At 39.0% G+C, this 15,672-nt stretch overlaps 1 protein-coding gene across 1 annotated transcript in view; it reads left to right on the top strand.

Moving 5' to 3' along the window:
• Nucleotides 1-1,913: 1,913 nt before the first annotated feature.
• Nucleotides 1,914-15,672, top strand: part of ABCD3 (ATP binding cassette subfamily D member 3) — a 71,296-nt gene continuing 57,537 nt past the window's right edge. Inside the window, exon 1 of the mRNA XM_029948754.1 lies at nt 1,914-2,089. Coding sequence (XP_029804614.1) covers nt 1,980-2,089 — 110 coding nt within the window. The 5' untranslated portion in view covers nt 1,914-1,979. The remainder of the gene's footprint in view (nt 2,090-15,672) is intronic.

Below are 15,672 nucleotides of genomic sequence, written 5' to 3'. Positions count from 1 at the left end.
TACAAACTTCAAGATGACATGTCACTTTCTCTCATGGTTCCTAACACTTTTACTTTACTATGCAATTTATTGGTGAATTAGTAATATTCCCTCTTGTCCTCCTACATGGCTTTTTTCTGGTCCTTTAGGATTCAGCTACAAATCATTTTCTGTCAAGCTCTAATTGAAAGTTCTAGACAAAACTAAACATTTTCTTTTTTTGTGCTGTCAAAGTGCTTTGTTCATACCTGTATCGTGACACTTGCATATTTATAATTTTTTTCAGAGGCACCTGGGTGTCTCAGTCAGTTAAGTGTCTGACTTCAGCTCAGGTCATGATCTCACAGTTGCGGATTTGAGACCCCCCCTCTGGGCTGACAGCTCAGAGCCTGGAGCCTGCTTCAGATTCTATGTCTCCAACTCTCTCTGCCCTCCTCTGCTCACACTCTGTCTCTGCTGTCCTCTCTCAAAAATAAATAAAACATTAAAAAAAATTTAAAAATAAGTATATATATTTTTTCATATTTTCCCTCCTCTACCAGCCTTTGGAGAACAAGGATTGTGATCTGTTTATCTTTGTATCTTCTGTGCATACCAAATTGCCTAATTGTTGAATCAGGTAATGAAAATGTCCACATGCCAAATGGAGAATTTAGTAAAAAGCTCCACTTTAGGAAAATGTAGACAGTTGAACCCCCAACCCCCTTCACACAAACACACCACACCTGTGATTCTTACAAGCTGTATTAGGTTAACTTTCAGTTTATACTGAGAAAACACCTCGGAAACCAGTTTTGTGGGCTACCTTAATAGGGGTTAATTTAACACCTAAGCTACTTCAATATGTGTTTATATTATACAAGGTTTTATGTATTTATTTCCTGACTCCAGCTTCTTCAACTGAAGACAGGGATTCACTAAGTTACTGTACATACGCCAGTCTAAATGCTAGGGATAATGATTTCTGCAGCATAGTGCCAGCCAGAAGAATGCTGTAATCTGGAATGCCCTTTTGATTCTGGGAGTAAGGCCAACACTTCCACAACGCATGATTGTTATTTCTGAATGTCCCTTTGCAAAGAACAGTATTTCTCAAACTTTTTGTTTGATCAGACCCACATGAAAGAAATAACCTTTATATCACTGCCTGGGACACAAGAATATAAGCCTGGAATAAAAATTTCTCAAAACAACTCGTTTACACGTGATGCACTGTGAGATTTTTCCATTGTCTTCTATACTTACCTCTCCCTCTTTCCAACACACACACACACACGGTCTCAATCTACCAAACGGATTCCATAGTTTCCTAGAGATTATAACACATGACAGAAAAACTGGCTTGTAAAAAGGTTTTCGATTTGTAGTCATTCTTCCCACATTTCCCCGTATTTCTTCGGAGTTTTCGACGGTTATTTTCGTCTGAATAATTATGGTGCCTTCCGTTTTGTGTTAATGCTCTGTGATGGGGCCATTCCCCTTCTTCCTGCGCTCCTTTAAGAGGGTGGGAACGGCCATTTACCGTGCAGGGGGAAGAGGGGGATGTGGAATGGCAGGTCCCACTAGGTCTGGTGCAGGGCGGGCTCGCTTTTCCAGTTCTTGGGAAAGCTCCGGTGGGTGTGCGCGGAGGTGGGAGTAGGGGTGAGGCAGGGGAAGCAACCAGGCCGGGGAGAACTACCCAACGCCAGACCGAAGACCCGCAGCGACCAGGGCCGGCAATCCCGGTGACCCTACGGGGCTCCGCGCGTGCGCAGAGAACATCCCAGGACTGTTCCGGCCTCCGTGGCGCCCGCGCGCGCTCCCGCGGAGCTGAAGTCAGCGGTGGGCTCCAGCGCGTGGGCGACGCGGCAGCGCGCGCTAGGGGGCGGTCCTGAGCTGCCGGCACCGCCCTCCCTCCGCCCGCTCCTCTCCTCCCAGTCTCCCCCGCGCTTCCTGCACTTAGGTATCCGCCGCCGCCGCCGCCGAGTCCCTGTCCCCGGCTCGCTTGCACTGGCGGTGCTATGGCGGCCTTCAGCAAGTACTTGACGGCGCGAAACTCCACGCTGGCTGGGGCCGCGCTCCTGCTCCTCTGCCTGCTTCACAAAAGGCGCCGCGCCCTCGGCCTGCACGGGTAAGAAGGCCCTTGGCCGCGCCGCCTTCATGGGCCCGAGCAGGCGCCCCCCGCGCGCTCCCCCTTCTGTCCTGGCGCCCGGTGCACGGGTCCCGTTGCCTGGCGGGGTCAAGTGTAGAGAGGGCCGGCCGCGGCTGCTGCCAGATTCCAATGTCAGGGTGTCTGGATTTCCCTGCGACGCTGTTGTCTTCAGTGTTCCCAGCGCCCCGCGCTCTGCCCCCGGAATGTGACTCTCCTACACCGGCTAGCAAACCTGTGCCTCTGCCCCGAGGCCTCGTTTCTAGTGCTCCCTGCGCCCTTTCATTGCCTCCAGGAGCGCGAATCTTTCCCCAGGGCCCGCTAGCATTCATGTGACTCTGCCGCGAGGCTGTTGCCCCCAGCCCACCTCCTGTGTCAACTTTCTGGGTAGGTTCTAGTTTTGTCATCTCATCTCCTGAGAGACTGGGTTTGCTTTGTGTTCGTGTATGTATGATTTGAGACTGAGGATTGGACTCGCCAGGCTGGAGGCTGTTGTCTCCGTCACTTGGCTGGGGTTTGACACGATTCCCTACTAGTTGGTGTTAAAAGTCGTGAGGGTGGTTACTGCGAACTGGGTCCATTTGGCAAGATTGCCTTGTAAAGTGGTATCCCCATGGAGTTGGTCAGTGAACTCCCTGATATTTCATCCGGAAAGGCCGAAGGTATTTGCAAAGCAAGGTTTCCTCCCCTGGCTCTTTAGGTGGAAGGTGAAAGTGTGATTTAGCTGAGGATCAAGATCCTTTTTGATTATATTCCGCTGATTCCTCCTTGAGAGAATCTTAAGGTTTAGCTTTAACTTTGGGCGATTGTAAGGTTAAGAGGAAGGAAAAGAGTATTGAGTTACTGTTGTGGGGTTACAGACATAATTTTTTATTCACTGGGAGACACTTGGCTTCAGCAAATGAATGAGGAAAGGTTAATTTCCCAAGCTTTCTTGCCAGTCACTAGATATTGAATATTGCGTATTCAATCTTGGCATATTGGTTTCTTGTATTTTATTTCATTCATCTCCCTGGGCAGGTGCTGTTGCTTCTTGTTTTTGTTTTGCTTAAAATGTCTGATTAATAGTAGATTTTGGACTAAATCACTAAGAAGTGGCCTTCCGTTCCTGAAGTTCTTACTAACGTTGTGCTGTCTTCCCTATCTTACTAAGGTCTGAAGTGATGGTCTTTCTTTTCCTTTTTAGATTCAGTTAACAAAGTTGAAAATGATTTGCATTTTTGTCCAGACAATACAGTCCCAATTTACTTCTCTTCTATCCAATTTGCTTTTAAAATGGTTTATTCTGGAAAAAATAAACAGATTTTATTCCTATTGGATTGTATGCTTTCTGATCTCCGAGTTGGAAATGGAAGTTATTTGTTATCTGGGAATATGTCGGGAAGTGTTAAATGCTATAAAATAATTTGAATTTTATTAGAGAAATGTTTCAGTGCATAGAACAGGTATTTTAGTATGAGGTAGGGGATTTGAGGACAGTTCTAATAGATCTGGCTTACTTTGTCTTATCAGAGTATTACATGCGTAATATGTTTGTAATACAGAAAAGTACACATAAGTGTACTTCAAGAATTTTACAGATAAAACTCACCCGTGTAATCAGCACTTAGATTTGCACCCAGATAAGAATATTATCAGCATCCCAGCAGCCCAGAAACTCTCTTCATGTCCCTTCTAGGCACAGTTTAGATAGCTACTGAAATTTATAAGACTATAGAGTGTTGAGTAAGGAAAGTTTTAAATATAATCTCCTGGGAAATAATAGCAAAACAATGCAATAGAAATGGTTTTACTAAATTCTAGGTGTTTTTTTAAATTTACATTTTATTGTAAAATACGTTAAAACTATCTTTTTTGAGAAACTTAGTAAACTTTTTGGGGGATTAAATTACGCAACAGTTGATTTACTGAACAAAAGATTGTTGACCTTGTGTATTAGCATGAGTAAGGAAAATCTTTATTTTCCACGTTAAATATTTTGTGGGAGGAGAATGCAAATTAAGAGCCGGTAAGCATGATGTGGAAATTACTGAGAAAAAGTAAGTGAATTCTTTTAAAACCATCAAGAATGGGATTGAGTCTGTTTTTGTAATTGTTATATTTCCACAAACGTTTGGATATCTTTCAGATGCTCTCTCTGGCTGCACAGTTTGAAGATTAGAAAATTTTGACCTTATATTTTACTGGCTTTTTGGGTATCGCCTGTAACAGGGCTAATTGATTTTCCTGTCTGGTGCTTAATTAAGGAACCTGTGGCTGCCAGGCCATTTTTCATCTATGCTTTTATAAATAAGTACGTCTAAGAAGATATGCCTTAGGCTCAATTAGGTAATAGAGCTAGAAAAGCCACTTTAAAAGTTATAATGTCACATTATTCCAAACATTAGGAGAATAAGTAATTTAATTTTCTGAGTTATTTTTTTAGTTTTGTTAATGCTTTTTTTTTTTTCCAAAGTAAGCAGAATAAGATAAGGACCTACCTGTATATACTCTTTACTGCAGAAGTACCATCAGCATTCTGCCATTCATGTTTCATCTCTACCCGCTTGCTCCCACATCTTATTTTTACAAATTTTTAGGTAAATTTATGTATCGATCAGTATAAATCTTGGTTATACATTTTTTAAAGTAAATGCAGTACAACACTGTAATATAACCCTATCATAATTAACATTTTCATCTTCCTAGAAAGTTGCCTTGTGTTCATTACCCACTACAGTATACTGTTTTCACCTTAATTTTGCTTAATCATGCATTTTATTTTATTTATTACTTCTGGGGAATAGTGGAATCTGTACTTAGGGATAAAGGAGCATGTATATTCAGTTGAAAGGAAGTATCGGTTTCGGAAATGTTGTGGGATGGAGGTGTGTGTGTGTGTGTGTGTGTGTGTGTGTGTGTGTGTGTTTCACACACATGAAAAAATGTATGAAGAGATGCCTGGGTGGCTCAGTCTGTTAAGCATCTGACTCTTGATTTTGGTGTAGGTCATGATCTCACAGTTTGTGAGTTCAACCCATTGTCGGACTCTGTGCTGACAGTGTGGAGCCTGCTTGGGATTCTCTCTCTCCCTTTCTCTCTGCCCCTCCCCTGCTTGCACTCTCTCATTCCCTCTCAAAATAAATAAATAAACCTCAGGAAATATATGACATCTTAGTAAGGATACATCCTTGATAGGGAGAAGAAATGTAAATGCAAGTTAGTTAAAAATATAAGATGGTAACAATGCAGTGTACAGACAGGCCTTAGAAGTTCTGAGAAAGGGGAGATTAATGTGTTTGAGAAGACTTAGGGAAGGTTTTATGAAGAATTTGAGCCACGCCCAGAAAGGGGGTAGGAGTGGATAACTGCAGATAAATTGAATGTTAATAGCAGCCTTTATCAGATTTTTATTGCATTTTGTAATACCCTTTTAATCCATCGTATACTGCCACCAGAGCTCTTTTTAAGAAACACAAATATTATGTTATTCCTTCATTAAAGTCTTTTGGCTATTCTAAAATACAAAATTCTTTTTTTAATTAAAAAATTAAAAAAAATGTTTTAAATGTTGTATTTATTTTTGAGACAGAGAGAGACAGAGCATGAGAGGGGACGAGCAGAGAGACAGGGAGACACAGAATCCAGAGCAGGCTTCACGCTCTGAGCTGTCAGCACAGAGCCCCACTTGGGGCTCTAACCCAGGAACGCGAGATCATTACCTGAGCCATGGCTTAACAGACTGATCCACCCAGGCATCCCTAAAAATATGTTTTAAGTTTATTTATTTATTTTTGAGAGAGAGAGAGAGAGAGAGAACAAGTGGAGGAGAGAGAGAGTGGGGGAGAGGCAGAGAGAGAGACTGGGAGAGAGAGAATTCCAAGCAGGCTCCATGCGGTCAGTGCAGAGCCGGACTTGGGGTTCGAACCCACGAACTGTGAGATCATGGCCTGAGCTGAAGTTGGACGGTTAACCAACTGAGTCACCTAGGTGCCCCTCTAAAATACAAAATTCTTAGCATGAGAAAATCATGCTCATGATCTGGTCCTTTCCTACTGCTTCTTATACTCATCCAGCCGTATGGAATAGCAGTTCCTGAGTATGAGAGTCTTTGCTGCACAGCCTTTGCAGTTTGATTGCAATAATTGTCATCCCCAACACTTCTCTCCTACCCTTTGGTATTTATTTTCTTTCAAAACTCAGTCTACTTAACTTTTTCTCTTAGGTGTTTTCTGTCTTTTCCTGATTTCCAAATAGATTTGTCCTTTGTTCTAATGATACTCTAAGCTTTTCTCTACTTTAGGAATTAGCACTCTGTACTCTGTATGGTACTAGTTTGTTTTCTTGGCTACTGCCTGCATCATACTGAGTCTCTTGAGGACATGTACTATGTCATTTTTAGATTCCTGGTTTGCACATGTTGTGGGGTAGACAATTAAGTGTTTTATGGTGTACACAAATTATGTAGGGTAGTTGAAGAATTTTTAAGAGTAATTGTCTGATAGACCGTTGGAGATGTAGGACCAGTCCAAACGTGAGTAGAAGTAGTGGGAAACTATGAGCCAGTTTTAGAGGGCAAAAAGGCAAGTCTGCACTGCTGTAGTATTTTATGATCTTAAAAACAAACAAACACAAAAAACAGAACAAAGCAGTTTCTTTCCCTTCACATGAACGCTTGTCAAGTTCAGATTTCTCATCCTGAATTTCAGAGCCTTCCCTCACCTGGTTTCAGCTTACCTGGCTAATCTTATATGCCATTGCCTGCCAATGTGTACTTCTGTGTGACAAATAGGCAGTTTTGCTTTGTTCTGTGAACCGGCCACACTCATTCTAGGCTTTGAAGCTTTATTCATATTAGCCATCCTGGAATATCTCTATATTTTCTGTTCTCCAGCTCTTATCCTTTAAGGCTTAGATTAGAGTCAGCCTTTTCATGAAGAATCATTTAACAACTCTGGATTATCTAAATAATGATTCTTCTTAACTTTCTGAAGCATGAATTTAGGTACCTTTTCTTTTGGATCAAACCATTTTATTGAGGGGCTTCGGCAAAAGGTCAGTAGGCTGGAAAGACTGAGATTTGACATCTGCAGCCTGGCTGGGATCTTTACATTTGCAAAAGGTTGGGAATTTTTCTTGTTTTATCTCTTGACTGGGTGTGACTAGTTGTCAGCTATCAGGTAGTCCACCAACTTATGGAGTGATTCTTTATACTTTTCAAAGCCCAGTCAATAGATGGTAGGAACACTGTTTCCTCCTCCAGATATTTTTGAGTTTCAGGGAGCTTTTGTGTTTCTTAGTTACGCCTTATTTCACCTTTTTTTTGGTCTCTGCTCTGTTTTATTTATTTATTTAAAAAATATTTTTCAATTTATTTTTAATCTAAGTATAGTTGACATACAGTGTTACATTAGTTACAGGTGTACAACATAGTGATTTTACAAGTTTATTAGTTATGCTTTGCCTCACAAGTGTAGCTACCCTGTGTCACCATGCAATGCTATTACAATACCATTGACTATATTCCCTGTATTGTACCTTTTATCCCTGTGACTTATTCATCCCATAACTCAAATCCTGAACTTTCTACTCTGCTTCACCCATTTTCCCCGCCCCACTTCACCGCCCACCCCCACCTCTCTGGCTACCATCAGGTCTCTCTGTGTATGAGTCTTTTTCCGCTTTTTGTTTATTTTTGCGGGTTTTTTGTTTTTTTTATTCCACATATAAGTGAAATCATATGGTATTTGTCTTTCTCTGATTTATTTCACTTAGCATACTGTTTTCTGAGTGCATCCATGTTGTCTCAAATGGCAAAAATCTCCTTTTTTATGGCTGAGTAATATTCCTGTGTGTGTTTATCTTTTCATCTTTCACTGGGTGCTTAGTTTGTGTTCATATCTGGCTATTGTAAATAATGCTGCCATAAACATAGGGGTGCATATATCTCTTTTTCAAATGTTTATTTGTTTTTGAGAGGCAGAGCACAAGTGGAGGAGGGACAGAGAGTGAGGGGGACAGAATCTGTAGCAGACTTCAGGCTCTGAACTGGATGTGGGGCTTGAACTCACAAACCATAAGATTATGACCTGAGCTGAAGTTGGATGCTTAACCAACTGAACCACCCAGGGACTCTGCATATATCTTTTTGAATTAATGTTTTTTTTTTTTTGTTTGTTTTTTTTGTAAATACCCAGTAGTGGAATTAATGGATCATATAGTATTTCTATTTCTAATTTTTTGAGGAACCTCCATACTGTTTTCCACCGCGACTATACCAACTTAACACTCCTACCAACAATGCATGAGGGTTCCCTTTTCTCCACATCCTTGACAGTGCTTGTTATTTTTTGTTTTGATTTTAGCCATACTGACAGGTATAAGGTGATATTTCATTGTGGCTTGTTGTTGTTATTTTTTTGTTTGTTTTAAATGTTTATCCATCTATTTTGAGAAAGAGTGAACTCCAAGCAGGCCCCACACCCCAGCACAGAGCCAGATATGTGCCAGAACTCATAAATCGTGAGACCACAACCTGAGCCGAAATTAAGTGTCGGACTAACTGACTGGGCCACCCAGGCACCCCTCCTTGTGCTTTTGATTTGCATTTGCCTGATTAGTGATGTTGATCATCTTTTGTGTCTGTTGGCCATTTGTACGTCTTCTTTGGAAAAATATCTATTCAGATCCTCTGCCCGTTTTAAATTGGTTTTTTTTTTGTCTTGTTTTTTGTTTTGTTCTGGTGTTGAGTTGCAGAAGTTTTTTTTTTTATGTATTTTGGATATTATCAGATATATCATTTGCAAATATCTTCTCCCATTCAGAAGGCTGCATTTTTGTTTTGTTGATAGTTTCCCTTGTTTTTGCAAAACTTCTGCAGTTTTAGATCCCATTTACATTTTTGTCCCTTTTTTTTTTATTTTTTCCAATTGAACTGGTCTTTTTAGTATCTCCCTTAATTCCTGTAAAGCATTAGCTGCAAAGCAGGTAATTGTGGAAGGGTTTTATCGAAAATTTGGGAGTGGTTGCAGGGATTATATCTCAGCATCGGACAGCTTAAAATGGAGACATTTTTTTATTTATGTATTTCTTTGTTACTTCCTCTGTTGTAAGTTCATTGACTGTTTTTTCCTGAGCATCAGCCATGTGGCCTGTTGCTCGATCTCTGTACCTTTCGGATATTCTCATATCCCTAGTTTCCACTCCCCGTACTTTCTCCCCACTAACTTTGCAACTTTCCTGCATACTTCGAATTCAGCTTTCTTTCTTTCTTGAGATCTTTTCCTTTCACATCAAGCTCTAGAAGGGTCTGGTTTCCCTTTGCTCAGTTTGACAGGCCCACTAATTGTTTTGCAAAGTTCAAGCATGAGGGGTTGGAGCTGCATAAGACTATTGGGATAAACCATGAGTGGACTTTTTAGGCTCCATTTGGTTCCTCAGAATAAAACGAGAAAAGACCTGAAAGAATTTGCCGTGGAAAGCATCTGTGTAGTGAAACCAACTGATGCAGGTAAGGTCCAGAAGCAGTGTTCTCAGAACCGCGGAGCGGTCTGGGGTCTCCTGGGCAGGGACTGAGCACTAACTCATGACCTTAGCTGAAGGCAGACGCTTAATCGACAGCCACCCAAGCACCCTACCTGCTTTGTAGATCCTAAGCTTTTGTTAAAATAGGGCAGGTTTCATTTATTTTTGTGACAATCATTAATACTTATCACTCGTATTTAGCTTACACAATTGTTTTCCCTACTTTGCTTTCCTTAACCTGTTGTGTTTGATTTTTTTTTTTAATTAAAACTGGGTGCAGGTATTATGTTTATCTTTGGTCATTACCACTTACTCTAAATTCTTTTTGATCCTGCACATTTAATTAGTATTCCTTCTGTATATTTTCTCAATAAATTTAAGTTATTGAATAGGACCAAGTATAGAACACTGTATTTATATTTCTGTAACCTTTCTGTTAATTGATACTTTGGGTGTTGCATTGGTACTCATCTTCAACTTACCTAGCACTTTTCACACCTTTCCTTCTGGTAAAGACCTGGCACTCTGATAGTAGGGCAAGGAATCTAATCCATACTGGGCCAGTTAAAGTCCTTTGGGATGTTACTGCTGGAGGGAGGGTCTTTCTTTTCTGGTCATGGAGCTGTGAAAATGAGACCTTAGAGTTGTATGTGGCATTGAGTGTAGAAAAGGTGGAGAACTCCTGATTTGGACCATCATCAAATGCTTTGTAGCATAATAAACGAAGGTTACAGAATTTTCATGATCCCGTCAGAGAACGGAATGAATTTGGTCGACATGACTTTTTGGTGAACTTGTGCTTGTTCCTAGAATTTACCACCTCTAAGTACTGATGCCATGTTGTCCATTTGGATAAATAAGTTGTAATTTTTTTTCCAAGATCATTATCATTCTCATCCATGACCTGATGAATATCATTACCTTCTAATCTATTACAATAAAGTACAGGCTGGAATTATGAAGAAGAAAGATAGGCTCTTTACAGTTTTCTTTGCAATTATATATATGCCAAGTTAAACTTCATGAAAATGGGTACTGTATTTCTCTATTATTTCTTTTGGAATGATTTGTATGGAATGTTAGAGTTGTTTAAAAATGGCATTGATAGTCATTTCTACAAAAAAATTCATATCAGGCCCTGATTAAGAACATTGCACTCCTTATGACAGTCTTTTTATGAAGAAATTACTTTTGTTTTAGGCATTTCTGTCAATGATAGTCTTCCATAAATGCAAGGATAAATTCTTTGGCTAACTGCTGGTTGTGCTCTTCAGTGGGAACTATTGTGCTTATTAAGAGGATTTGAAGTCTTCTTAAGTAAAATCACAGTGAGTGTGTTTAAAAAGTGTTTATTTTTATTTTTATTTATTTATTTAATTTAAAAAATGTTTATTTTTGAAAGAGAGAGAGAGTGCGAGAGCACAAGTGGGGTACAGGCAAAGAGAGAGGGAGATACAGAATCCGTAACAGGCTCCAGGCTCTGAGCTATTAGCACAGAGCCCATCGTGGGGCTTGAACTCACAGAACTGTGAGATCATGACCTGAGCCAAAGTCTGATGCTTAACCCAGATGCCCTTAAGTGTTTTGTTTTTTTTGCTGTGTTTTGTTTTTAGAAACATGCATTAGTAATCCTTTTGCTAGATTATCAGTCCTGAATGAATGCAATTAAATTAGTACAAAATTGAAAATAAGGCTCATCAAAGCATATTTAGCGAATTTGGTATCTATTGTTACCTGGGGAGGCTTCACATTGTAGTCTGACTTTAAGAGATTTTAGTGTTTTGCTAAGGGGTAGAAGGCATTCTGTGTGGGGAAAACAGCATGAGCAAAGACACAGGGTTAATGGAGTTATGATTTAAGAAGGGATGGCAAAGACATGAAGCTGGAAGTATTACTATTAACTATTTATTGAGCACTTACCAATTTTAAGCATTGTTCTAAGTATTTTACATTTATTCCTCATGAACGGTTTTTTGGGATAGTTGTTTTATATCTTTGTTTTACCAGTGAGGAGTCAGATAAAAATGGTGCCTGATTATGAGGGTGTTAAGTTTGAATTAGCCTTGTGGAAGATGAAAGACAGAATAAACATTTTTATCAAATCCTTCAGGTAGGCTTAGATTCAGAACAGTCAGCAATCACTCAGGAGTTAAAAAAAAAAGTCTCAGGGTAAATGCAAAGTTAATTGTTAAAATTTTATGGTAATATGTTAATATTAAAATATTGGATTCATGGCAAAATAGCCTTTTTATTGTATATTATCCTACAAATAAAACTGCATAAAAACACATGAATAACTTAATGACTTTTTGCTTTTAAGATAAATACCCATGTAACTCCCATACAGGTCTAGAAAGAAATCTTTGCCAGCCACCCCAGAAAACTTCCGTTTGCCCCTTTCCAATTAGCCCATTCCTCTCCCTTGCTGTATAGTGGCTATCCTGACTTCTATAGCAATTGCATCTGTACATTTTTTTTTTACTTTTATTGCTCAAGCGTGCTTTCCTACACATTGTAATTTAGTTGTGTGTTTCTTGTTTGTCTCTCTTAATCTACATGTTCCACTTGCCATTTGTCTTGCTTCTTTCTTTCTTATAGTTTGTAGGTTACGCTGATTGTATAAATTTTTCTTCATTTTCTGTATTTCCTGTAGATTTGTAGTTGGATCTAAAAGCTTGATCAAAGTTTAGATTTTGTTTATTTTTTATTTTTTTAGACAAGAATACTTCTAGGTGTTGATGTGGTGTACTCTCCATCAAGATGTATGTAGTCTGGTTGTTTTTCTCTCTTTCTCTTTTTTTTTAAATTATTTTATTTTGAGAGACAGAGACAGAGAGCAAGCAAGGGAGGGGCAGAGAGAGAGGGAGACACAGAATCTGAAGCAGGCTTCAGGCTCCGAGCTGTCAGCACAGAGCTGGACGCAGAGCTTGAACACAGGGACTGTGAGATCATGACCTGAGCGAAGTCGGCGCCCTAGGTTGTTTCTGTTTTTTGTGATTTTTAGCAACTATTTTTGCTTGATGCCTTGATCAGTGCATTTATTATGTCTTGCAAAATGGTGATATTTGAATTCTGTTATTCTTCATTTATAAGGTGGAATGCTTCCATAAAAAGAAACTTTTCTTTACTGTTTGGTTACCCAGTGATATAATTCAATTAGGATAGATAGGCTAGATATGTACTTCTTAATTTATCAGTTTTCAAAATAATCCATCAGTTCCCTGTTGTTCGCTGAAGGTCAGGGTCATTCTTAAGTGTCATTATGAACCTGTTGATTTACTACAAGTATGTATCTATTTAATGTTCTCTATTTTATAGTGCTTTGGAAAAACCCTGTTTTATGAATGTAGTGGATCTTATAAACGAAATATAAAATGGGCCCCAGTTATCAACTCTTTATGTATTACTTCTATGTAAATTTTAGGAGCAGCATGTTGGGATTTTGATGAGGATGGTTTCTGATCTGAATCAGTGTATGATTGCCTTTTTTCTTTTTTGATCAGTCTTGCCGTAAGTTTATAAAATGTGTGAAGTTAAAAAAAAAAACCTCCAAATTTCAGTTTTGCTTTACCTCTATTTAGTGTCTCTTTCTTACTTCATTTTTTTCCTTCTTTCTATATTCTTTTATTCTTTACACTTTTCTAAGGTAATTTTATTTTTCTAATGTTCTAATGAATTTCCAGCCCTTTTTTTTTTTTCAAAAGTGTGCAGTTAAGGTTATAAAGTCCTTATAAAGTCCACTGCTTTAGTTGCAGCACATAAGTTTTTTGATATATAAACTTTACTGTTTTGTAAACATATTTGATATGTATATCATACATTTCAAAAATATTCTTATTTTGTTGACCCATGACTTTTCACAAGTGTATCTCTTTACTTATGTAACTTATCTATTGTTGCATTAAAAACCGCCCCACAACTTAATGGCTTTTTGCTTCAATTCTGTGGATGGCTGGTTTTGTCTGGGTTTGCTTTTGAGGCTGCATTCAACTAGAGGATTGGCCGCACAGGAAGATTCCAGATGGTGTCACTCACACCTGACTGCTGGTGGCTGCTGGTGGCTGCTGGTGGCTGCTGGTGGCGGGGGTAGGTGCCTTGGTTCTCATCTAAGTAACTTTTTATCATCCAGTAGGCTTGACCAGTTTCCTCATGTGGTAGTCTCATGTCAGCATTCCAAGAGGCAAAAGTAAAAGCAGAAAGGTTTTTGCCACATTATTTTGGTTAGAGCAAGTCACAAGCTCGGCCCAGATTCAAGGATGAGAAGACAGAGTAGGAGGAACACAAAGAATGTATCTCGTATTTAATTTACCAGAATTTTAGGAATTTGGACATTTTTCTTGTATTTTTTTTCTTTTTTAATTAACAACATAACAGCATAATTGCTTTGTAGTTAGTTTTTCTTTTTTTCATTATTTTATTTTTATTTCTTCTAGTAGTTTGGAAATTCTTTATTTTATTTTATTTTTTACTGTTTGCCTTAGAAATTTTAACATGTATTAAAAATTTTAAGGTTAAACATTAGTCAACAAATTCTTTGTCATTCTCCTAAGCAGTAATATGACTTCAGAGCAGTGGCTCGACTTGGTGTCCTCCTGATTTATATGCATTTGGTGTGGTGTTTTTTTTTAAGTACTAAAAGACATTGTTACTGTTTTGTGTAATTTTTATTTAGAGTTATATTTAGTACTCTTTGCTCTTCATTCATTTTTGCAATCTGCACCTTCTAACCAGCATCACCCTCCCCACCACCAGCAATATGACCTTTAATACAAATCTACTGATAATGAACTTTCTCCATTTTGTCAGTATCTTTATTTGCTTTCATTCATGGAAATGTTTTTCCCCCTGGAAATTCTTAATTCTTTATTTTTTGGGGGGAGAGAGAGCGTGAGAGAGAGTGTGCACGCACAAGCAGGGGAGGGGCAGAGAGGACAAGGCAGGCTCTGCATTGTCAGTAAAGAGCCTGATGTGGAGCTTGAACCCAAAAACTGTGAGATCATGACCTGAGCCTAAACCAAGAGTCAAATGCTTAACCGAATGAGCCACCCAGGTGCCCCTAGAATATTTAATTCTTGATTGACAGTGATTATCTTTCTGTCTGCTGAATATTTGATTCTACCATTTTTTGATTCCCATTATTAATATTGAGAAGTCAGCTATCAGTTTATAACTGTTGCCCCTTTGGAGGTAATGGGTCTTTTTTTCTCCTTTAGCTCTAGCTTTTTAGGGATTTATCTTTATCTTTGATTATGATTTGGTTAGGTGTGGATGTTTTTATCTATCCTGCTTAGAATTCGCTGGCCTTTTTGACTTTGTGGATTGGTTTCTCTTCCATTTTGGAATATCCTAAGCCATGTGCCTTGTTCTCTTTATTATTCCTGGACTCCAACTAAGATAGTCCCATTATAACTGCAGTCTCTTACTTTTTTTTTCCTTTTATGAGCCTGACGCACTACCTACTGCGCTAACGAGGCACCTTTTTTTTCCTTTTAAAACACTTCATAAATTTGTGGTTCATCCTTGTGCAGGAGACCATGCTGATCTTCCTTCTCTGTATTAACTACAGTTTTAGTACATTTGCTGTTCATGTAAGCACTCTCTCATTTTGTTTTCCATCTTTTTGTTTATTCTTATTACACTCTGGATAGTAAAGTCTGATTTAGCTCTGAGATTATTTGTCTCTTCAGCTGTGTGAAATCTTCTAAAACTATTAAATATTTAATTTCAGTTGTTGTATGTGTTATTTTTTAAAATGTCATTTGGTTCTCTTAGGTTTGTATTGCTTTTTTTGTTTTAATTTTTTTTTATGTATTTATTTTTGAGAGACAGAGACAGCGCGAGCAGGGGAGGGTCAGAGAGAGAGGGAGATACAGAATCTGAAGCAGGCTCCAGGCTGTGAGCTAGCTGTCAACACAGAGCCCAACGTGGAGCTCGAACCCACGAACTGAACCGTGAGATCATGACCTGAGCCAAAGCCGACACTTCACCGACTGAGCCACCCAGGCGCCCTGTATTGCTTTTGATAATTTACTTGGTTTAGTAGACATCTTTGTTTTATTTTG

This window comes from Suricata suricatta, chromosome 8 (genome assembly GCF_006229205.1).
Source record: "Suricata suricatta isolate VVHF042 chromosome 8, meerkat_22Aug2017_6uvM2_HiC, whole genome shotgun sequence".
Taxonomy (NCBI): Eukaryota; Metazoa; Chordata; class Mammalia; order Carnivora; family Herpestidae; genus Suricata; species Suricata suricatta.
This window is presented reverse-complemented; position numbering and strand designations above follow the sequence as displayed.